The sequence below is a fragment of the Cnephaeus nilssonii genome, assembly GCF_951640355.1.
Source record: "Cnephaeus nilssonii genome assembly, chromosome: 19".
Taxonomy (NCBI): domain Eukaryota; kingdom Metazoa; phylum Chordata; class Mammalia; order Chiroptera; family Vespertilionidae; genus Cnephaeus; species Cnephaeus nilssonii.
Genome location: NC_137090.1, coordinates 4,170,253 through 4,193,344, shown reverse-complemented (window position 1 = coordinate 4,193,344; position 23,092 = coordinate 4,170,253). Strand labels below are relative to the sequence as shown.

General features: G+C 63.3%; 1 protein-coding gene across 1 annotated transcript; it reads left to right on the top strand.

Moving 5' to 3' along the window:
- Positions 1 to 1,984: 1,984 nt before the first annotated feature.
- Positions 1,985 to 21,922, top strand: KIF19 (kinesin family member 19; the record flags this gene model as incomplete). Its single annotated transcript, XM_079798939.1, has 20 exons — positions 1,985 to 2,023; positions 3,928 to 4,008; positions 10,479 to 10,589; positions 11,164 to 11,251; positions 11,567 to 11,703; positions 13,145 to 13,270; positions 13,495 to 13,689; positions 14,276 to 14,422; positions 15,041 to 15,163; positions 16,774 to 16,939; positions 17,765 to 17,939; positions 18,063 to 18,261; positions 18,778 to 19,048; positions 19,147 to 19,268; positions 19,556 to 19,689; positions 19,933 to 20,038; positions 20,219 to 20,315; positions 20,813 to 21,210; positions 21,401 to 21,560; positions 21,792 to 21,922. 20 exons carry the CDS (start codon positions 1,985 to 1,987, stop codon positions 21,920 to 21,922), a joined length of 3,006 nt encoding a protein of 1,001 aa, XP_079655065.1.
- Between the last annotated feature and the right edge of the window lie 1,170 nt (positions 21,923 to 23,092).

Genomic DNA, 23,092 nt, shown 5'->3' with positions numbered 1-23,092 from the left:
GGGTGTGGGGAGCAAGGCAAGGCGCCTGCTTGTGCTTTCGTGTTACAGCCGCACCTTCTGAAAGTGGGAGACAGCCGGGGGTGGCCATGACATTGCCCAGGTGACGATGATGGAGCCTGGGGGAGTGGCCGGGAGATGACGACGAGGAGGAGAAACACCTGCAGAGGTAGAACCTCGGGGGTTTGCAGGTAGAGGATGAGAGGAAAGAGGAAGTCAAAAATGACGCAGAGACGTGGGGCCAGCGAGGACGGGGGTGTCACTGACCGAAGCACAGAAGTCGAGCAGAGGGAAGGGTTCGAGAATAAGGTGACTCCGTGATGAGGCTCCACGTAAGATGGGTGGCACCTCCTGCCCAAAGCTTCTCTCGCCCTCACCACCCTGGGAGGGGCTTATGCACACGGAGGGACAGGGAAGAGAGACTCAGGGTCTGCAGGGTAAGCCAGGAGGGTGTCTTCTACCCAACGACACATCTTCCAACTTGCCGGATGCTCATGGCAGAACGCCCGTTTGCAAACCCGCCAGCCTCGGTGCGCAGGCTCGGGGCAGCCTGGGCCAGAGAGCAGGACAAAACCTTGGGACAACCCCCCAGTTTCCCCCCCTACCACCCCCCCCCCCCAAGGAGCGGTTTCCACCAAGCTTCCCCCGCTTTATCTATTTACCAAACCCAAGGCCACAGGTGGCTCTCTGCATTGCTTATTAATAACTCTAACACACAAGCTCCTGGGGCAGCCGGGGAAGCCAGCCCCAGGGCACACGCTGGCAGCCTGCTCCGCCTCTGGATGCCCGCCAGGCCGGCTGTGGCAGCCCCAGGGGGGGCGGGGGGGGGGGGAGGGGGCGGGAGGAGCACTCCCTTCCCGGCTGAGTCCATGGCTCCCCTCGCCCAGGGAGGCTGCCGGCTCAGCTGGGGGGGGGGGGGGGGGCAGGAGAAGACAAGGAAGATGGGCCTTCAGAGGCACCATCGCCCAGGAAACTAGGGCCCCAGGGGCGGGAACACTGGCTCCTGGTGGTTTGGCGAGCTGGATGCAGAGCTGGGACCAGAATCCTGGTCTCCAGCCTCCTGAGGCGGCGTCTTTCCGCTGTGCTCCTGGCTGTGAAATGGCCCTTACGCTCACCACATGCGGGGCCGCAGCGGCTGACCCCCGCTCTCGCACAGCAAGATGATGAGGTGGTTCTGGCACTGTGTCTCTTCCCGAGACCCCACCGGCTCGACCTAGATTCTGGGTTTCCCGATAGGGCCCCGTTTGCCAGTGGGGTGCATGGAGGCGGGCTCTTGTGTGACACAGGAATACAGGTGCCCCCCTCCACCCCGCGGGTGGGCAGCCTGGGCAAAGGGCCAGCTGTTTACCCCCCTGTCACTGGAGACAGGGATCAGACACCAGCCACAGCCACGGTGCACGCAGCGCCCATGGGAACACGGGGCAGCCAGCCACCGCCCTGGAGACGCCAGGAGACAGACAGACAGACGGAAAGGCAGGCAGGCAGGCCCACAGCCGCCGCCGCCGCCGCCGCCGCGCGAGGGGCAGGGAGCGCCGCGGTCCAGCGAGCGGCGAGCCCGCAGGGCGCCCCCTGGAGGGCAGAGGGAGAGGTCCCGGCCGCGAGCGAGGGGGCACGGGGAGGCGCCGAGAGCGGCCAAACCGACACGGCGGCGGCGCCGGGCGGACGCAGGGCCTCGCCGAGGGCCGGAGGGACGCGCAGGCGGGCACTCCTCGCTGGCAAAGCGGCTCAGGCTCGAGCGCCTCCCCGGCGGAGGCGGCCCACCCCGGGCCGCAGCACGGGAGGGGCGGGGGCGCAGGGGGCGGGAGGCGCCGTCGGGGCCCTCCCCTCGCCCCGCCTCCCGGTCAGCGCCCTTGGCCGCGGGCGCGTTGTTGGTTTCGGGTTGTCAGGCAGCAGCAGCACGGGTGAGGCTGCGGGGGACCCGGTGACGGTGGGGGTGCGGCTCGGCCATGCCCGCAGCCGCGGCCTGAGCCCCTCCATCCCCGCAAGCATGAAGGACAGTGGGGACTCCAAGGACCAGCAACTCACGGTGAGACGCCCGTCAAGGGCCCCGTCTGTGACCCAGACTCAGATTCCACCTCCCGCAGACAGAGCGGGCCTGTCCCCTCGCCCCCTCCGCCCCCACAAAAGGACCCCGGGTACCAGGCAAGGCGACTGTCAGAGAACTTTCCCCCAGTCCTGGTGTCAGGAAGGAGGGTGTCCTGCTGAGCCCGAAGTTAGCCCAGCTCCGCCCCTCCCTCCACACCTTCCCACGGGGGGGCCCCCAGCCCCCAAGCCTGTGCCCATGGGTCTCTGGGACAAGACTGCTCCCCCATCCAGAAACACCAGGGCAGGCTTGGCCCGCCTCCTAGAAGAGGAAGGAGGGAACCAAGCGGTACCCCAACCCAGTGGAGTCGGGAGTGAATTAAAGGAGCTGGGGATCACAGGTAGACAGAGGAGAGCCTCCAGGTGCCAGGGGAGCTGGCATGGGGCTGGGGTGGCTGGCGATTGGGTTGCAAGGAAGATGCTGTCCAAGTGAGGACTAAATGGTTCAGAGGATGCTGGGAGCCGCTGAGAGGCCCCCAGCCGAGCCCTGCAGTTGGGGGCAGATGAAGAGGTGTGAGTGGGGGTGGGGCTCAGGTAGAGACGGAGGGCAGACTCCTGATTCTCAGTGGTGCTGGGTCAGAGTAATGGGGGGAAGGCTTAGTCACCCCAGGGCCACAGCCCCCTCCCTAACTTCTGAGATCTGGGAACGGGGCCTTTATCACCAGCAGGTGGGTGGTGATGTCACGGGAGGGAGGGTGATGCTGCCCCCAGACACTCGGCCTCTGCAGGGCGAGCTAGCTGCTCCAAACCGGAGCCTGGGCCCCACCCTGCAGCAAGGCCCTGGCTCTGGAGCATCCTCTCTGGCTGTTGGGAAGGGTCTCTTTGAAAGAGGCTTGGTTGGCATGTGTGGTGTGCCCGGTCCGCAGGGCGGGAGGGTCCTCCCCTCCCAGCAGTGGAGTTTGGCTGAGGCTCTGAGCGTGGAGTTATACCCACACGCCTGGCAGGCATTTCCCCTTGATCAGCAGAAACACACATGCCTCCATCCCTTTTTTTTTTTAAATTCTTAGTTTTCTTATTTTCCTTTTTGGTTAATCCTCACCTGAGGATATTTTCCCATTGATTTTTCGAGAAGGTAGAATGGAGGGGGAGAGACAGAGAGAAACATCGATGTGAGAGAGACACATAGATTAGTTGCCTCTTGCACCCACCCTGACCAGGCCGGGGGATCGAGCCTGCAACTGAGGTATGTGCTCTTGACCGGAATTGAACCCAGGACCCCTCAGTCCGAGGGCCGACGTCCTATCCACTGAGCCGAACCGGCTAGGCATGCCCCCTTTCTTTGGGCGAGGCTCATGCAGAGAGAAGACGCACCGTCGCCCAGTGGCTGGAGAATAGAGAGAGTAGGGGCCCCGTGGTGCTGTCCTTGGGTAGGAATGTGGACCCAGGTTGAGGAGGGGGAGGGGAAGTTCCCCCCGCCCCCCCCCCCCGGCCCCATCCTGCTGTGCTCAGTGCTGCCCCTTTGGTTGCAGTCCCTTATTCACGGGGCACAGACAGCCTACTCCAGTGCCCAGGGCTCCAAGTTCAAAGCCCAAGGGAGCTGCAGCTGCTGAACGTGGGCCTGTGACTGATGCAGCCCGGAGGAGCGGCCACGGGGATCGCCCTGAGCCACGGGCTCCTGGGGAAATGCACAGACTCAGCCCCAGCCCCCATTCTCTGGCCCTCCTGCCCTTACCCAGGTGGTTGTCCCGACCACCGAGTTTTCCGTGTGACGAAGGAGGCCCGAGGTGGCCGGACAGAGGAGAGACCTGGGGTTTGCCCTCGCGGACTCCCAGGGTCCCCTCATCCTTCTCTCTGGGGCCCAGCACAGCCCTTTTCGTCTGATCTCAGGGGTCTGGCCTTCCCTCCCAGGTGGCGCTCCGGGTTCGGCCCATCAGCGTGTCGGAACTGGAGGAAGGAGCCACCCTCATCGCCCACAAAGTGGACGAGCAGGTACGAGGGGTTGTGGCTGGGCACTGCAGGCCAGGGCACAGGTCTGTCCATACCTCGCGGGGGCAGGTACCTGCTCACCTGGTAGTGACGGGAAGGGCCCCTGTGGTTTGCCCACTGAACGCGTGGCTAACACTGACCTGGCGACATCATCAAGGAAACAAGCGTTCTTTTTTCCAGGTAGCCTTCCTAGATTGATCCAAGGAGAGCTGACAGCTTCCCGAGCCTGGGTGGGTCCCGATCCCTAGTCCAGTTCTAAAACTTCCACTTCCATAGGCCCGTGACACGACTTTCCCATTTTAATATGTCCGCTACGCATAGAGCCCGCATTTACACGGTATTCATGTTTGGCTAAGTCCTGGGATGTCTGTTTGCTCTCTTGATCCTCATGTCACCATGATGAGGTGAGCAGGGCAAGTCGCACCTCTGTTTGCACAGGAGGCAATCAGTCTTTATCGAGTACCCACAACACGCTGCTGGCAGTGCTATGGTGAAGAGAAAAGACCCTGCCCTCCCTTCGTTACCTTAGAGTCCAGTGTGGGCGGACAAGACATGAATCACAGCATTGCATCACAAACAGGCGGGGGGTAGCGGCCCACAGGGCTACAAAGAAATGCATAGGAAGCACGAGGGGGATTTGGCCTGGTCCCGCAGCTCAGGGAGAAACGATGCCCGCGCTGAAGCAGGAGGGGTGAAGAAGAGTCATTAGGACTGTGCCGTGAGGGAGAAATAAATCTCAGCCACAGGGACTGGCATGTGCAAAGGCCCAGTGATGAGAGAGACTGTGATGGGCGTGGGTAACTGAGAAAAAACTGCCCTAGCCAGTATGGTTCAGTGGATAGAGCGTCGGCCTGTGGACGAAGGGTCCCGGGGTTCGATTCTGGTCAAAGGCACATGCCCAGGTTGCGGGCCTGATCCCCAGTAGGCGGCGTGCAGGAGGCAGCCGATCAATGATTCTCTCTCATCATTGATGTTTCTATCTTTCTCTCCCTCTCCCTTCCTCTCTGAAATCAATAAAAATATATTTAAAAAAAGAAAAAACTGCTGTGGCTCAAGCAGGCGAGAGATGCAGAGAGCGGGCTGGAGGTGTGAGCTGAGGCTGGAGGTGTGGGCAGGGCCGGCCCACACACTCTGTAGGTCATGGCCAGGATGTGTGCTTGGGCAGGCAGTTGAGAACTCAGGTGCGGGGGTAGGAGTGGGCACAGTGGTACGGGCACCAGCAGCAGGTTTGTGCCCAGGTGGGAGCATCCCGGTGGCATGGCCCTCGGCGACCCGAGAATGATCACTTGCCTCTGCTTAGTGGCCGCTGCACTTGCGTCTCCTGTGTGCAGCGGGATGTGCTGCGGGTCAGGGAAGCTGGGGTGGCATGATGCCATGCAGAGCAAGCACAAGTGGGCACGTGCTGGCCCTGGGCATGGCAGGCTAGACTCAGGACGCCCAGGGGCCATGGGAAGCAAACTGGAGGTGGCCAGCTCAGCCCGCAACGCCTGCCTGCCGCTGGGCTCCCCGAGGAAGGGGGGGGGTGCCCATCCAGCCTGTTCCTTCAGCCCCGACAGTGGAGCTGTGGGCATGCGAGCTGGGTGGTCCCAGCCTCCTGGCTTCTGCTCTGGTCCCTCTTTCAAGGAGCAGCCTTCCTCAGAGGCCTCAGGGAAGCAGGGATGGCTGGGAAGATCCCTTCTACACTGGTTCGGGCAGCAGGAGCGGGAGGGATGTGCGGAACAGTCACGTAGGGGAGTTCAGCCATCGGCGGCCCCGGGCGGGCTGCTTCCGAGACCCCCAGTTGCCTCTTCTGCAAGCGGGGACAGTAATCAGGCTGCCTCCTCCAGGGGGCTCTGTGGGCTGATGGACACACAGTGCTTCCCAGTGCCTGGCGCACAGTAGGAGTCTAATGGATGTGCTACACGCCTCTATTAAGGACGGAGAGTCCCCGGGCTGCTGAGGGGCCGTGCGCAGAGCCAGAGAACACGGGAGGAGAAACCTCCTTCCAGGCCAGGCCGCTCCCTGTTTGTCCAGCTTGTCCCCAAGGGTATCAGGTCCTCAGTTGGGACAATGATGGCTCTCTCTCTCGGCCGCGCCTGGCTTCTGGCCGGCACGGGGGCTGAGAGATATGAACTGATGCTGATGGAAACGCTCCGGGCTGGGCACAGCCCATTGTGTGCCCACACACGGCAGACACTGGCTCCTTTCTGTCCCCGCCAGTGGAGCGGGGGTCCGGCCTGATCCGGCCGAGCTGCGCCAACTAGAGGGGCCCGGGCTGGGCGTTCCCTCCCCGCCTGCTCCTTGGTCAGCGGGAGGGGTGTCTGAGCAGCGTGGGTTCGGGGCTCTCCCCACGGACTCTGGGCCCTGCAGGGACAGCCAGAGGCCGCTGGTCCCGAGTCCTTCTGTCCCCACAGGTGCGCTGCCTGGCCTGCTGTTGGAGATTAGCCACAGCCAACGGCAGGCTGGGAACCTCCAAAAAGCCCCGCTGTCCCCCACCAGCTCCATTCCTCTGACAGCAAGGCCCTGGCGAGCAGGAGGCAAAGACAGGCGTCCCCTTGCCTGCCACTCCGACCAACCCCACCCCAACCTCTGTCTCTCTCCAGGGACCCCCACAGCTGGTCTGTGGCCCTGGCCCAAGGGAGGCTTGGGGTGCAGGCTTGGGCAGCCATCCGTGGTCATGGGCCAGGTGGCCGGTCGTAGCTCTGCCCCCCCACTCTGAGGTCTGGAGCCGGCGGGCTGCTGGGGAGTCTGGGAGGGGTCTTAGCGCAGCCTTCCTTAGAGTTAGGCATGTTCTCCTGGGGACGTGGGGGATTTCAGCACCGAGGCTGTGCAGAGCGGCCCTCTCACAGGACAAGTCCTTTGGGGACAAGAGGCCGGGTTCTGGGGAAGTGGGAGTTAGGGTTCGGATTTGTAAAAGGGGTTCAGGGACCTCCCCAGGTTCTGGAGCCCCCGTGCAGTTCGGGACAGGAGCCACAGTGCCTTCTTTAGCCGTCTGCGGGGCCAATATGTGCAAGAGCTCCCCCCCCCGCCCCGCCCCCCGCGCCTGGCACACAGTGGGGTTAACAGGTGTTAGTCTCTTTAAGGGCTGAAACGGGATGGTTTGGGGCCCCACCTCTTGCCTTCCCATTGCCTATGCCAGAGCTCTCAGGCCAGGGGTCCCCCCATGTTCACCTCCACACATCTGTGTTCCTAGAAGAGTGTGGTAGCCCAGCCGGCGTGGCTCAGTGGTTGAGTGTTGACCTATGACTCAGAAGGTCACACTTCAACTCCCGGTCTGGGCACATGCCCGGGTTGCGGGCTGAATGCTCAGTGTAGGGCGTGCAGGAGGCAGCCTATCAATGATTCTCTCTCATCATTGATGTTTCTCTCTCTTCCTCTCCCTTCCTCTCTGTGGCCCTGGCCCAGAGGGAGGCTTGGGGTGCAGGCTTGGGCAGATGGAGACCCAGACAAAGCCCTCTTTAAGGGGATCATAGCTGCCGCTGACAATCAACAACAACAGAGTGTGGTAGGAGCTCAGTCTCCTAGTAGCATCAGGGGCAGGACTAGACCCTGACACCAGACCCTTCAGGGGTGCCATCGATGACCACAAAGTGGGGGGCGGGCAGCCTGAGCGGTCTGGGGGGCCCAGGGCTTCCAGGGTGGAAGCAGGAACTCCACACCAGCCCACTTCCCCTCCGTTTCTCCCCACACAAAGCCCACAGCCTGCAGACCCCCTCCCAGCAGACCGCCCCCCTACAGAATTTAAGTCACCTGACAATATGGGTCATCCCATAATTGCCTTTATCTGCTCAAAGCCCAACTGTCACCCCTGTGCTCCTGGGGTCCGTGTCTGAGAGTCCTGGTGGGGCCTCCGTTTCCTCATCAGAAGCTGGGATAGTAACCTGCTCTGCCCGGCCAGCCCTGCCGAGGGCTCTGAGAGGATTAGGGGAGGTCTTGTACGGGGGAGCCGCAGCCACACAATAGGGAGGCTGTTGTGAAAGATAAAGAAAGTGTCAGGTGACAGATGCCAAGTGTTGGGGGACGGAGTGCTGGGAGGGGCAGCCGGTTAGCCCCCTTTCCTGCCCGGCTCCCTCCACACCCACCATCTGGATGCTTCGTGCCCCTTTGCCCCACAGAGCTGAGCCTGGTGGGGGGTGACTGGGGGAGACTGGGAGGGTTCTTCACCCTGCCCCTTAGCCGTCACCACCCCCCTCCTTAGCCAACAACTCCCCTTAGCCCTCACCCCCCCTTAGCCATCGCCCCCTATCTCCCCAGCCCCTCCCAGCCCCAGGCAACCACTGACCTACTTCCATTTCCGTAGATTGACTATTCTGGACATTTCATATGGATGGAAGCACAGTGTGTTGCTCCTATCACTGAGCGTAATGTTTTCAAGGCTCACCCACATTGTAGCACGTGTCAGAACTTCATTCCTTCTTTTTGAATATATATTTTAATTGATTTCAGAGAGGAAGGGAGAGGGATAGAGAGATAGAAACATCAATGATGAGAGAGATAATCATTGATCGGCTGCCTCCTGCACGCCCCACACTGGGGATCGAGCCCACAACCCCGGGGAACAAGCCCTGATTGGGCATCGAACCATGACCTCCTGGTTCATAGGTCGACGTTCAACCACTGAGCCACACCGGCCAGGCAGCACTTGTCATTAAAATGACCTGTTCCCCCTCGACTGAAGTGTCAGAGGCAGGAAACCATGCCTCTCTCCCCGCCCTTGCTTAAAGCCTGGTCCATAAGGTGCCCAGAAAGCATGTTCACCGGGGGCCGGCTGCCTGTGCTGCCCTCTGTGGCTCGGCTCCAGCTCACCTGGTCAAGGGCACAAGGGCTCCTTTGTAAGCCCGAGTGGACAGGGAAGGGGCGATGCTCTGGAAGGTGGGGTGCGGGCTGGGACCCAGACAAAGCCCTCTTTAAGGGGATCATGGCTGCCCTGCGGACAATGCACTGATTCAGGAGCCTGCATATCAAAGGAACCAAATGCCCAGGAGCCATGAACTTGGCAGTGCCGGGAGGTCGTTTGGAGGTCATCAGTGGGATATGGGCATCAGCGAATGCCGCTCTCCCGCTCTCCCTCCCTGCACCAAAGCCCCTCCTGAGGGCACCCCTCAGCCCCGCCTGTGTCCACGCTGGCACCGGAGAGGTGAGAACTGGTACTGCTGGTCAGGTTCCCGCGCGGCCCGCTGGGACCCACGCCCGGCCCTTGTCGCTGCGTTTATCTTCAGTTGGGCTGAAACTTGATCGGGCTCCTGCGGCCGGCGTTAGGGCTGAGAAGGAACTGGATCCTGGACGAGGCTTACGGGGCAGTGGGCAGAAGCCCTGAGGAGGTGGCTGGACCAGGGGGGCACCCCGCGGGGCAGTGCAGCCGGACGACCTGACCTGTGCTCAGCTCGGGGTGACACCCCCCAACCCCCCGATCCTTGGTGAGCTGTGAGGGGCCTGAGTCAGTCTTTCCCGCACAGCCCAGCCCGGCCTGTCTGGGGGCTCCTCCAGCTGGCTCACCTGAACCCCACCTGACTGGTGGGTGAGAGTCCTAAGGCCGGGCCTCCTGGGGAGCTGCCTTCCCTCTCCCCTCCCTCCTCCTTCTCACACCTCCCTCCTCCCTCCTCCGTGGAGAATCCCAGAAGGAGGCGGTCTGGGCCCCCGGGTCTTAGGCCAGTGTAGGTGCAGGGAGCCCAGGCGTGCACCTACAGCAGGGGCCGGTGGTGAAGGGGGGCTGATGTCAGGGCTCACAGAGAATGCTGGAGAGTCTGGTGGAGTCCCAGGCTGTGCCCTCCCAGGCCTGGGCCTCCTGCTTCCTCCCCCCCCCCCCCTCCCGGTCACTGAGCACCAGTGGCTCTTGGCCCCACCCCTGGGCCTGCCAGTGGATGAGAGGGAGTGTGGGGGCTGAGGCAGGGGTGCAGGGGTAAGGCAGGGGTGAGGCTGGGGTGCAAGGTCCTAGGTGCCTCACGGCTGCAGTGAGATGAAGGGTCTGCAGGTTTGAAGCCCCGGGTTCGAGTCCGTTCCCCCACCGGCTAGTGTGTGAGCTTGGACAGGTCACTGCTCCGGGCCCGTCTCCTCCTCTGTGAAGTGGGAATGGCAGTGGCCTCGCCGCCTGGCCCGTGTGGGACTAACGGGGTCGGTGTCCGGAAAGTGCTCAAAACACGTCCTGACACAATACACGCCGGATGCCCCCAGCCCGTGTTAGTGCCGCTCCTCCCGTGGAGCGTGGTGCAGGCAGAGGAAGGGGGCCCGGAGCTGGGGGGTCTAGGGCACATGGCACTCAGGGCTCCTTTGGCATCCAGGGCCAAGTGCCCAGATGGGGCACACGGGCACTGATGGGGGCAGGGGCTTAGGGGCCCGGGGCCGCCCAGCTCTGGGACCGCCTGCCGGACCTGACTGTGGTCCCCTGGCTTCTGGCCCCCCACCCCTGGCCCACACCCTGAGTGAGGAGGGGTGAGGTCAGGGCCAAGGGTGTGGCCGGGGCTCCGGTGACCGGGGCTGCCCCGGGCCCTTTGCAGATGGTGGTTCTCATGGACCCAATGGAGGACCCCGATGACATCCTGCGGGCTCACCGGTCCCGAGAGAAGTCCTACCTGTTCGACGTGGCCTTTGACTTCACTGCCACCCAAGTGAGAGGGCTGGGCCTGGGGACGCCCTCCGCCCCACGTGAGAGGGACCCTCAGAGGACCTGCCAGCAGCCCTCAGCCCGCCCGCCACCGCTTGCTCCCTGCCTCCCCACTCCTGTGGCTCCGTGTCTGCAAGCGTGCGCTCGCCTGCATGGCATGTGCACGGCCCCCCTCCACGGGACCCACACGGCACCCCCGGCAGGTGGCCCCCCGGGAGCGGGAGGGCGGCGCTGGGAGCCCATCTGGTGTGAGGAAGAGTCTCGGGGAAGCCGACACCCTCCCGGGACCCCCATCTTGCCCATCTGTGGGACGTTCCCGGGAGCAGATGCGATGCGTCCCCGAGGCTGGGGGCCAGCCGCCAGCTGTGGGGGAGGCAGCTCAGGTGTCCTGAGCGCTCTCTCAGGCGGGCGTCCCCCCATGGGGTGAAAGGAGAGACACCATCCTCCACGCCCACCCCCACTTCTCTGGGGCCAAGGGACAGAAAGGGCCGCTGGTGGGAGCATCGGGAGGGTGCCCGTGGGCAGTGTGCCCGCCCGTGCCCAGGCCCCTGGCGGCTGTCCTCTTGCCTCCCCTGCAGGAGATGGTGTACCAGGCCACCACCAAGAGCCTCATCAAAGGCGTCATCTCAGGCTACAACGCCACTGTCTTTGCCTACGGCCCCACAGGTGAGGGGGAGCCCACACAGTGGGGGGGCCCGGATGCTCGTCCCCCTTGAGGAGCAAGCCCCCTCGCCCTGTGCCAGAGAGCCAGTCTGGCCCCAGCTGGGGCAGGACTCAAGGATGTAGCTGATCCACCCCCCTCACAGGGCCCTCAGGCCCCAGCGGCCCCACCCCCAGGCAAGACCCATCCTCCCCAATCCTCACCGCCCTGCCATCTGGGGGTCCCAGCCTTGAGGACACACCGGGGTTGGCCAGGACACCCTGCCCGGCAAGGTGGCACTCCCGACCCACCCTGCTCACCCACCACCGTGCTGTGCCCAGGCTGCGGGAAAACCTACACCATGCTGGGCACGGACCACGAGCCAGGCATCTATGCCCGGACCCTCAATGACCTCTTCCGCGCCATTGAGGAGACCAGCAATGACATGGAATACGAGGTGTCCATGTCCTACCTGGAGGTGAGCCTCCCCCCACGCCGGCTTAGTCAAGGGGCCCCTGGGACAGGGCTGGCCACCTGCCTGGGGCCCTCACCAGGCAGTTTCCCGGGCTGCTCCCCACGGCAGCTCTCCCGCACACGCCGCTGGCCCCGCTTTACAGAAATGGGAGGCTCAGCGACGTGAGGCAACTAGGCCAACGTCACACAGTAAAGAGAGGGAGCGAGGATTTAAACTGAGGAGCCCTGCTCCCTGGCCCACACTCCAAAACAGCCTTCCGCTGAGTGCGGGCTCAGCGCCCTCCATCCGTGGGCTCCATTTTATTTTTTATTTTTTAAAAATATGTTTTATTAATTTTTTATAGAGAGGAAGGGAGAGGGATAGAGAGCTAGAAACATCGATGAGAGAGAAACATCGATCAGCTACCTCCTACACACCCCCTACTGGGGATGTGCCCACAACCAAGGTACATGCCCTTGACCGGAATCGAACCTGGGACCCTTCAGTCCGCAGGCCAGCGCTCTATCCACTGAGCCAAACTGGCTAGGGCTCCATTTCTTTATTTATTCTTTTTTTTTTTTTTAATCCTCACCAGAGGATATTTTTCCATTGATTTTTAAAGAGGGAAAGACAGAGAGAAACATCGACGTGAGAGAGAGATGCATCGATTGGTTGCCTCCTGCACGTGCCCCAGCCAGGACCCAGGCTGGGGACGAGCCTGCAACCAAGGTATGTGCCCCTGACCGGAATTGAACCCAGGCCGACGCTCTATCCACTGAGCCAAACCAGCGAGGGCCTCCGTGACCATTTCTTAAGGCCGACCCTGTCTGCCCTGCCAGGCTGCCTCCTGGCGCTCGGTGAACGTGGGGGCAGCTGAGCATTGTACATACACGGACAGGCTTGAACCTGCCGGCCTTCGCTGCCTAGCCACAGCCCCCGGCACCCGGCACCCACCTGTGGGGGTGCCGCCACCGGCAGGGCGGGGGCAGCGGGGTGGGAGCCTGCAGAGGCCAGACGAGGCGAGAGAGCCAGTGGGCCGGCCTCCATCTGGCTCCGGGCCGCGAGGCTCCGTCAGGAGCTGATAATCTCCTGGGTGACAGCTCGGGCGGAGCAGCGATGCATCACCGCCAGCGGCTCTCCCACCAGCACGGCGTGGACTCCGCCAGCCAGGCGCACTGGGGGTGGGGGTCGGGAGAGTGGTGTAAGGGTTGCTTAGCAACAAGCAGGGCAGGCCATCAGTCAGGTCCCCATTCTCTGCCCAGTGCCCAGCCTGCCCACAAAGGGGGTCCCTCTGTCCTTGGCTCTGGTGGCCCCATGTTTCCAGAGGATGCTGAAGCCCCCCTCACCCCCCCCCACCCCATAGAAAGAAAGGGGCCGGTGAGCTCCTGTCCATTCTCGCTCAGGAGGGATGGGGAACCTGGGCCTTAGTCTCCCATCAATACCTGTCACCCACCTGTCCCATCAGATCTACAATGAGATGATCCGGGACCTGCTGAACCCCGCCCTGGGGTACTTGGAGCTGAGGGAGGACTCCAAGGGGGTGATCCAGGTGGCGGGCATCACCGAGGTCTCCACCATCAACGCCAAAGAGGCGAGTCTAATGCAGCCAGCAGGGCAGGGGGCAAACAGTGACCCCTGAGGGGCAGGAGGGGCAGAGGACTGACCAGGCAACCAGGCTCCTCGTGGGCGCACAGCCCCTGCCCTCCACAGGCCCCTCCACACCCAGGGGCCAGCCCACCACCGCCTGGTCCTTTCCCCGATTGGTGGGAGCACCCCCACTGGTCCCCAAGAGTGGCCTCCCTCCTGCCCACCCAGATCATGCAGCTGCTGATGAAGGGGAACCGGCAGAGGACCCAGGAGCCCACGGCCGCCAACCGGGCGTCCTCCCGCTCCCACGCGGTGCTGCAGGTGTCCGTGCGCCAGCGCAGCCGCGTCAAGAACATCCTGCAGGAGGTGCGGCAGGGCCGCCTGTTCATGATCGACCTGGCCGGCTCCGAGCGCGCGTCCCAGGTGAGGGAGCTCCCCCGGAGGCTGGGGGAGGCCGTGGGGGGCAGGGGGGCAGATTCGGCCTCCCAGATGAGGTCAGCTCCCCCAGGACTGGGGAGAATGTTTTTTGGGGGGTGGGAAGGGTGGAGCAGAGGGCAAGGATGCCAGCCTCCCAGTTCAGACCGAAGGAGAGAAACACACACACACACACACACACACACACACACACACACACACTCACGTCCTGGAGCCTGGGGCGCCCTCTAGGGCCCTGTGCCTGTGGTTCTCCTGGCTCTGAGCTGGGCCCACCACCTCCCTCCACCTCATGGTCAGCAGGGAACCAAGCTGTGCAGGGGGCCGGCCCGGGGGAGACAGAGGGTGGCTCTCTCAGCCCCGCCCAAGCGAGGAGCGAGCCTCCCGTCCCTCGCTCTCACTCAGGGGCCTCCTCCTCTCCCCTTGGAGCATACCCTCGGGAGGGGGCAGGGCAAGGCCTGGTGGGTCATCTCCTCCCCGGGGAGAGGGAGAGGCTCATAACCCAGGTTGCCCCGCGTTGGGGTGAGGCCCGTCCCCCGCCCCAGGAGGCCACAGCTCTCCCCCCTCTCGCCCCCAGACGCAGAACCGTGGGCAGCGCATGAAAGAGGGGGCCCACATCAACCGCTCCCTGCTGGCCCTGGGCAACTGCATCAACGCCCTGAGCGACCGGAGCAGCAACAAGTATATCAACTATCGCGACAGCAAGCTCACCCGGCTCCTGAAGGTACCAGCGCGAGCCGGGCCCGGGCGCCGGGCACCAGGGGAGGCTGCCAGGCTTAGCCAGTGACACCCAGGGTGCCCAGCCACGCTGGGATTTCACAGACAACGGACTGTATTTGCTTAGTCTGAGTACGTCCCAAATGTTGCATTTGGATTTTATCTGGCGACTCTCCCCAAATCCAGCCTTCATACGAGGATCCCCACTCCTCACGCTGGCCAAAATCACCGTGCCATCAGCCGTCGGGAAAGGAGGGCCCTGGGCAGCCAGGCGTGGAGGAGGGAGGGGGGGGGCCCTCGGGTCCCCAGTCAGCCCTTCCCGGCTCCTCTGTGCGAGGGGAGAGAAGGAGGGCCCGGAGGCCCTGCCCGGGATACTCGACATGGCCAAATGAGAACTTTGGAGAACAAAGTGGAAGTGGGAAGTTGGGGGGAGGGGAAATCTGGACTGAGGGGGACCATGTGCTGCTCAGCACCAGGGAGTGAGAGAGGAGAGAGAGAGAGAGAGAGAGAGAGAGAGAGAGAGAGAGAGAGAGAGAAAGAGAGAAAGAGAGAGAGAGACCCCGCAGGGGAACGTGGACAGCCTGGCTGAGCACAGGCCCTCCTCCCGAACCCTCCTCCCATCTAGGACTCCCTGGGGGGGAACAGCCGCACCGTGATGATCGCCCACATCAGCCCCGCGAGCAGCGCCTTTGAGGAGTCCCGGAACACCCTGACCTACGCCGGCCGGGCCAAGAACATCAAGACCAGGGTGAGGGCCCCACTGAATCCCTGGACGGATGGATCCCAGACCCTGCCACCCTCCCGCACTCTCTGCAACCAGCCACCATCGCACTGGCCCCATTTCCCCGCGGAATGTTATCCCCATGCCCTCTCCCTGCACCTCCAACACCTGCATGCTTGCCGGGAAGCCCGCAGCTCCCCAGGGTCCCCTCCTTCATGTTCAAGGTCTGAGCTCCCCTGGCCCAGCCCCTCCCACTTCCCCTTTGCATCTTCAGATGCTCATTCAGACGGTTACGTTTCAAAGCACCTCATCATAACAGCCACCCACACCGAGCCCTTTGCCAGCCGTCTCATAGGCTCCCCACGCGAGGCCCGAGTTATCAGTCACGTTTTACGGTTTGGGAAAATGAGGCCGAAGGAAGTGAGGGGACGTCCCCGCCGGGCCTGGATGGCACTGAGACTGTCCCCGCTGTCTAGGAGGGAGTCTGTTTTCATGTGTGTGTGAAGGGGCAGGTGGATGAAGGTCAGACAGGCTCATTCTCCCGACACTGCAGCTTTCCAGCCACCGTTCCCTCCCAACCCTCAAGGAACCTACCGGGGAGGAGACACGTCCTAAAACAGTTGATAGCTCAGAATATTAAGAACAGCAGGTCGCCGAAACCGGTTTGGCTCAGTGGATAGAGCGTCGGCCTGCGTACTGAAAGGTCCCAGGTTTGATTCCGGTCAAGGGCATGTACCTTGGTTGCGGGCACATCCCCGGTAGGGGGTGTGCAGGAGGCAGCTGGTTGATGTTTCTCTCTCATCGATGTTTCTAGCTCTCTGTCTCTCTCCCTTCCTCTCTGTAAAAAAAAAAATAAAATAAATCAATAAAATATATTTTTAAAAAAAGAACAGCAGGTCAATGATGCCAGCAGGTGGCAGGCTGGTGGGATTCCACGGAGCTCTTTGGAGACCGTGAGTGAGACTCAGAAAAATGGGAGGACATTCCAGAAGTGGGGAGCAGCAAGAGTAGAGGTTCCAAAAGCAGGAAGGAGAGAGTGTCTGGTGGGATGGGGAGAGCTGGATGGTTTCTTAACTATCACAGAATGTTCACAACAAAGCAGAGAGTCAAAAGGAAATCCAGACAGCCCGGCCGGCGTGGCTCAGATGGTTGAGCGTTGACCTATGAACCGGGAGGTCACGGTTCGATGCCCAGTCAGGGCACATGCCAGGGTTGTGGGCTCAGTCCCCAGTAGGAGGCGTGCAGGAGGCAGCTGATCCATGATTCTCTCTCATCATTGATGTTTCTATCTCTCCCTCTCCTTTCCTCTCTGAAATGAATAAAAATATTTTTTAAAATAAAAAAAAAAAGAACAGGGAAATCCAGACAGACAGTGGTGGGCCGTCAACACCAGGTGAAGGAACGAGGGCGTCCCCCAGGCAGTAGGGAGCCAGTGAAGGTTCAGCAGGGGAAGCAGCATGTTAGGAGCGCGGCTCTCCCAGAGTCCTGTGGTGTGACAGGCTGTGGGGTTGGAGGCAAGGCCACTGCTGTCACCCAGAAGCACTGCGGGTCGGGGAGGAAGAGAAAGGAAGGCCCGCCGGCCGGCCCTGGCCCCGGGCTGACTGCACCTGCTCTGCCCCGTCCCGTGCTCCCCGCAGGTGAAGCAGAACCTGCTCAGCGTCTCCTACCACATTGCCCAGTACACCAGCATCATTGCCGACCTGCGGGGCGAGATCCAGCGGCTCAAGTGCAAGATTGATGAGCAGGGAGGGCGAGGCCAGGCCCGGGGACGGCTGGAGCGGGGTGACATTCGCCACATCCAAGGTGTGTGTGTGTGGGGGGGGGAGGCAGGGGTGTCTGTATTAGTGGGAGCCCGTCTCCCACAGCCCCTGCAGGCTGTCTCAGATTGCTCTGGGGTCAGACTCTGGCTGGGTAGCCGTGGCTGGTCACGCCACCGCCCTGAGCCTTCGCTGTAAAATGGAATCGTGATCACTGAAGATTAGGTGGGATCACACGAGTGAGGGACACAGGAGCGTTTAGCTGCGTAGGACCTCACCCTCCACGCTGCAGGGTAGGGCTGCAAGGCCACGCCCGGCATCACCAGAAGGGGCACATCCTACATTCTCTTGTAGACTTGAGTTTGCCAGGATGGTTTGCCGACTGGTGGCAGTATCGTGTCTAAGGGGCACTTTCAAAAATTGATTTCCGAGAGGAAGGGAGAGGGAGAGAGAGATAGAAACATCAATGATGAGAGAGAATCATGGATCGGCTGCCTCCTGCACGTCCCCTACTGGGGATGGAGCCCACAACCCAGGCATGTGACCTCCCGGTTCATAGGTTGATGCTCAACCACTGATCAACACGGGCTGGGCTAAAGGGCACCTTTTAATCGCTGACGCAAAGGTGCTGTAAGGGCCAGCAGAAGCCTGGTGCATGCAGAGGGGCTGGGTCACCTGTGGGCCACAGCCTAAAGATTCAATGTGGACGTGCAGTGCGGGAGGAGGTAGCAATCTAGGAGGTCTTTCTAGAGGCGGCGGTTGGACTGAAAGTGGTTTGGGAAGAAAGGGCGGGGAGGGCCCCAGGCGGGCCTCGATTTGCCTGGCCCGAAGCCTCTCTTCACTGAGCTCCCCACACCCATCCGATGGGCAGCTGAGGTCCAGCAGCACCGCGGGCAGGAGGAGCAGGCCGACATGGGGCAGCTGCGGGAGCAGCTCATCGGCGCTTTCCAGGAGCAGATGGACGTGCGCAGGCGCCTGCTGGAGCTGGAGAACCACGCCATGGAGGTCCAGATCGACACCTCCCGCCACCTGCTCACCATCGCCGGGTAAGCACCCCTCCCACCCCCACCCCCGGGCCGGGGCAGCGGGGCTCGGAGCTGTAGCTGCTCACGGTGCCCTGTGCCCCGTGGCCCGGATCCGCCGCTCCCGTGGGGATGGGGCCGCGGCAGCTGGGAGCAGGAGAAGTCGCGCCGGGCGCTCAAATGGCGGGAGGAGCAGCGGAAGGAATCCTACACCAAGGACGACAGCGAGAAGGACTCCGACCCCGGCGAAGACCAGCCCGACATCGTGGAGCCGCCGGAGGTGGCCTCCGCCCGGGAGAGCATCGCCGCCCTGGTGGGCGAGCAGAAGAAGCTGCGCAAGCAGAAGGTGCCCGGGGTTTGGGGGCGGGAGAGCGGGTTCCAGGGGGGAGGAGCCCGAGGGGGCGGGGCAGGGCTAGGGGGGGTGGGCAGTGAGACCCTGGGACCTCGCTAAGTTCCTTAGTGACCTCTGCCCCTCGAGCTCCTCGCCTGCAAAATGAGAGGGTCACGGAGCAGCCCTGGTGGGCTGTGGAGGAGATGACATCCATGCCTGTCACATACCGAGGATCCCAAAAATGGCCGCGAATGTTTCATCAGGGTTCCCCGATGACGGCTCTTTGCCGTCTGTTCTGGAGAAGACCCAAACCCAGGGCTTCCGGGGCACCAGATGGGCTGGGGGAGGGGTAGTTTGTGCTCAGAGCGGCCAGAGGTGGCCCAGAGGGGCCCCGTGGGAGCAGCCCCTGGTTGCGAGGCCCACGATACAGCGTCGAGGGCGGGACCTCGGAACGGAGCCCCCGGGAGTCCGGGGACAGGAGGGGCGAGGACAGGCCGGGCCAGAGGGGGCGCTGACCCCTGCCGCCCCCAGCTGGCCCTGGAGCAGCGCTGCCGGGAGCTGAGCGCGCGGGGCCGCCGCCTGGAGGAGACGCTGCCGGGGCGCATCGGCTCCGAGGAGCAGCGCGAGGTGCTCAGCCTGCTGTGCCGCGTGCACGAGCTCGAGGTGGACAACACGGCCATGCAGTCGCACGCGCTGCTCCGCGAGGGCGCGCTCCGCCACCGCCGCGAGGCCCTGCGGCGCCTGGAGCAGCACCGCGCGCTCTGCGACGAGATCATCCAGGGCCAGCGGCAGATCATCGACGGTGGGTCCCGCCTCTGAGGCGCGTACGCCCCGCCCCCGTCCAAGGGCGAAGGGTCCGAAGACCCGCCTGAGCCCTGCCCCTCCTCCCTCCGCCGGTAGATTACAACCTGGCGGTCCCCCAGCACCTGGAGGAGCTCTATGAGGTGTACCTGCGGGAGCTGGAGGAGGGCGGCCTGGAGCGGGCCACCATCATGGACCGCGTGGCCTCCAGGGCCCTGCAGGTGGGCGCCTGGGCATGTTCTGGGGGAGGGGCCGATGCCCAAGGCAATGCCCGGGTTCCAGGCTGGCTGACACCCCAGGAAGCTGCCCCCCTTTCCTTCTTATCCCACCCAAAGCCTTGCCACTGGGGATGCCCAACAGCCACAGCTTGCCCCTTGGGACCCAGAACACAGCCCTCGGGGGCTCCCAGCCCGCGTTCCAGCCCCGGTCTTCCTGTGTGCCTTGCCTCTGTGCTATTATCTGGTCCAAGGCCACGCCTTCTGACTGTCCATCCCTGCCCCCTCCCCAGGACAGCTCCTTGCCCAAAATTATCCCAGCAGGAACCACGCTGACCCCCGAGGCTGACCTGGAGAGCGTGAAGACGCTGAGCTCTGAAGCCCAGCGCCTGCAGCACGGCATCCTCCCGCCCCTCAGCACGGAGAGGTGGGCCCGGGGACGCGTCCCAGCAGCCCTGCCTGCGGGCCACCGCGGGATGCCCGCCCGGAGTGGGTGGGGCTGCTGGGGGGAGATGGGGCAGGAGCCACGGGGAGGAGGTGGCGCAGGTCTGGGGCGAGGGCTCCCCGGTTCTCTCTCCCTTCCTGCGAACAGCTCTCCCCTGGCACGGGGGTGGGCCCTCTGTGGGACCGGCTGGGTCATCAGATGCCCATCCTCTTCCGCCAACCCCAGCGAAGCCAACCACGCGTTCAAGACCAGTCCCCGCGCGTGGCAGGCGAAAAGCTCCTCTGTGCCCACCCCACCCCCCATCCAGATCGGCCACCTGGTGACCCAGGAGGTGAGCACTGAGCGCTGAGCACCCGCGGCCCCACGGGCCCTCGCTGAGGGTGGACGCCCAGCGGTTGGGATGGCGCCTTTCAGAGCGGCCACCACCCCTGAGGGCCCGCTGTCTGCCGAGTGGGGCGTGGGGTCTCCGCTGGGTTCAACGCCTTTGTCCTCCCGATCACCTTGTCCGCAGGCCCCCACTCAGGACAGCCTGGTCAGCCTGAGCAGCCGCATCACCTCCTCCCCTGACAGCAGCGAGAACCTGTCGGAGATCCCCTTGTCCCACCAAGGTGTGCCCCAGCTGAGCCTGGCATCGCCTCCGCTGCTCAGCTCGCCCAGCGGCGCGCCCTTGCCTGCCCATTCCAGGAAGGAGGCACAGTGCCCCGAGAGGGTTAACCGCCCAGGACACACACAGAGCTGGGGGCACAGTCCGAAGTCAGAATGGGGAACATATGGCCCCCCTCCCACTCAGGAATAACTGCAGCAGCAAACACAGATGAATCCATGCCCCTTGCCATAGGCTAAGCCCATTGTCTCAGTTAATGCTCACAATCACCCTATGGGGTTCGTTTTACCACCTCCAGGTTAGAGATGAAAGTGAGGCTCAGAAATGTGCCCCAGGCTTCTTAAATGGCAAGCAAGTGGGGGTGCTGGGAGTGAAACCCAGACATCCCGGCTCCTACCCATTCCTGCCTTGGGGGGGGGGGGGGGCGGGCGCTGGAGGTGCAGAAGGGAGAGGAATACCGGGCCTTGATCCCAGGGTGGGCGCTCCCTCTGTCCGCTGCAGAGAGGAAGGAGATTCTGACGGGCACCAAGTGCATCTCCGTGAAGGCTGCCCGGAGGCGCTCCAGGGCCCTGGGAACGGAGGGGCGCCACCTGCTGGCACCGGCCATGGAGCGCAGCACCCTGTCCCTGCACTCGCTGAGCGAGGCGGACGATTCTCGGCCACCGGGCCCCCTGGCCTGCAAGCGGCCTCCCAGCCCCACGCTGCAGCACGCTGCCAGCGAGGACAACCTGTCCAGCAGCACGGGCGAGGCCCCACCCCAGGTGGTCGGGCATCGAGACGATGGCCCCGGGCCCTGGCTGCGGGGCCAGAAGAAAAGCCTGGGCAAGAAACAGGAGGAGTTGCTGGAGGCAAAGAGGAGGAAGCGGAGGTCCCGGTCTTTTGAGGTCACCGGGCAAAGGGTGAGGCTAGGGGTGGGGTGTCTGGGCCCCTTCCTTGTGGGTGGGGGCCTGAGGGCTGGGTTCCTCCAGAGGCTCAGAGCATCTGCACCACCCTCCTCGCCTCTGTCCCCCAGGCGGGCCCAGAGCTGGGGGGCAGATCCCTGCAGCACATCCCGGCAGCTCAGGCCTTACTGTTCTCCCACCAACACAGCTCTCCTGCCCCAAGACACACCTCCTGGGGCCCCGCCCCCTGGAGAGCATCTCGGACCACAGGATGCCAGTGTGCGGGCACCCAGCCCCTGGTGTCCGGCATCTGGGAAAGGTCACGCTGCCTTTGTCCAAGGTCAAACTCCCTCCAAGGCAGAACACAGGTCAGTGCCAGCAAGAAGGGGTGGGGAGCCCTTGGCCTGCCCAGAGAGGAGGCATGTTGAGCTGTCCGCCTCCATGGCCGCCCCTGGCTGGAAACAGGGTTCTTGCAGAATACTGTGCGTGGGACTGGCATCTTGGGGCAGTGCCCCTGGGGAGTTCAAGGCCACTGGGTGATGAGAGAGGGGAAGGGGGAGCATTCCTAACCCCTGCTGCTGGCCCTTCCCCCGTTTCAGGCCCTGGGGTTTCCTCCCCACTCGCTGTTCCCTCCAATCCGGCTGGTGTTTCCCGACGGGCTACCCGTGGGCCCCGCCTGCCCCACGGCACAAGCACCCACGGCAAAGACGGACGCTTCCGGCATAACTGAGGGGCCCTGTCTGGCACCGGCCCTCCTGCCCCCAAAGACTGAATGGGGTGTAGTGGGAAATGGGAGATGGAGGCTGGGCAGGTGGGGGTGACCTGGAGGCCGGAGCTCAGGATCTCAGAAGGCCGGGGCTCCCGAGACCCAGGAATTAGGAGGGTGTCTGCCCAGCCCTTCCCTGTGTGCAGCGCCACCGGGGCAGGGAGGGGAGCCCAGGAGGCAGGCCAGGATGGCAGGGCTCCGCGGCCTCCCAGCCTGGGATGGAACCCTGTTGCCAAAACCCTGCACAAACCTGTGGCCAGACTCGGCCTCGGAAAGGGGGGGAGGGAGCCGTTAGTGGGACAGGGCTCCTGGGCCCACTCCTGGGGCCAGGGCCTCCCGGCTGGCGGGAAGGGCCAGCAGATGGTTCTCATACTGTGGGGGGAGGGAGGGAGTCTGCTTTCCTTCCTTGGCAGTGGCTTCCTTTTTAACAGTAAAATCCCATTTGGGTCTGGACAGTTGTGTTGGGAACTAGACCTTTGTCAGAAACTGGGTGCCCCTCCCTACCCCCACACCCCATCTCACCCTGGCTGGGGGCACGGCACCAACCTACAAACCCTGGGGGAAGGGGGTTTCTGTAGACCCTGAGCCCCTCCCAGGTGTCATGCCCCATCACACCTGCCCAGGCTTCCTCCCAGGAGGTCGGAGATTGGGGTGGCCCAGACCGCAGAAAGCCTCGCAACCTAAAAGAAATGGTTACCCCGGGAAGTCCAGCCTCAGACATTGCCGCGCTAAAGCCCTCCGCTTCAAGTTGTGAAAACTGGGAATGGAGTCGCCCCTCTTCCCAGCTGACCCATAGCCCTGACTATTCAGATGCTCTTGTCTGCCCTGTTCCATGGGGGGAGTGGGAGGGGGGAGGAGCCTGGGAAAAGCTAATGAAACGCAGGGAACCCCTCTCTTGGGCTGATTTTTCCCAGGGTTTGGGTGGTTCAATCATCCCTCGCTTCTCTGAGCATCTGTTTATTCAACGAAAAGTATCATCTTCAAGTCAGTTGCGGAATGAGCTTCTGAAACCAGGCATCTGGTCTACCACCCCTCACCTGGGCTCCACCCGGCGTCACCAGCACCTGGTTATTCAGGGGGCAGTGGACGCACCACCTGCAGCGCCCCCGCCAGTCCCTCCGGCCATCCATGCCA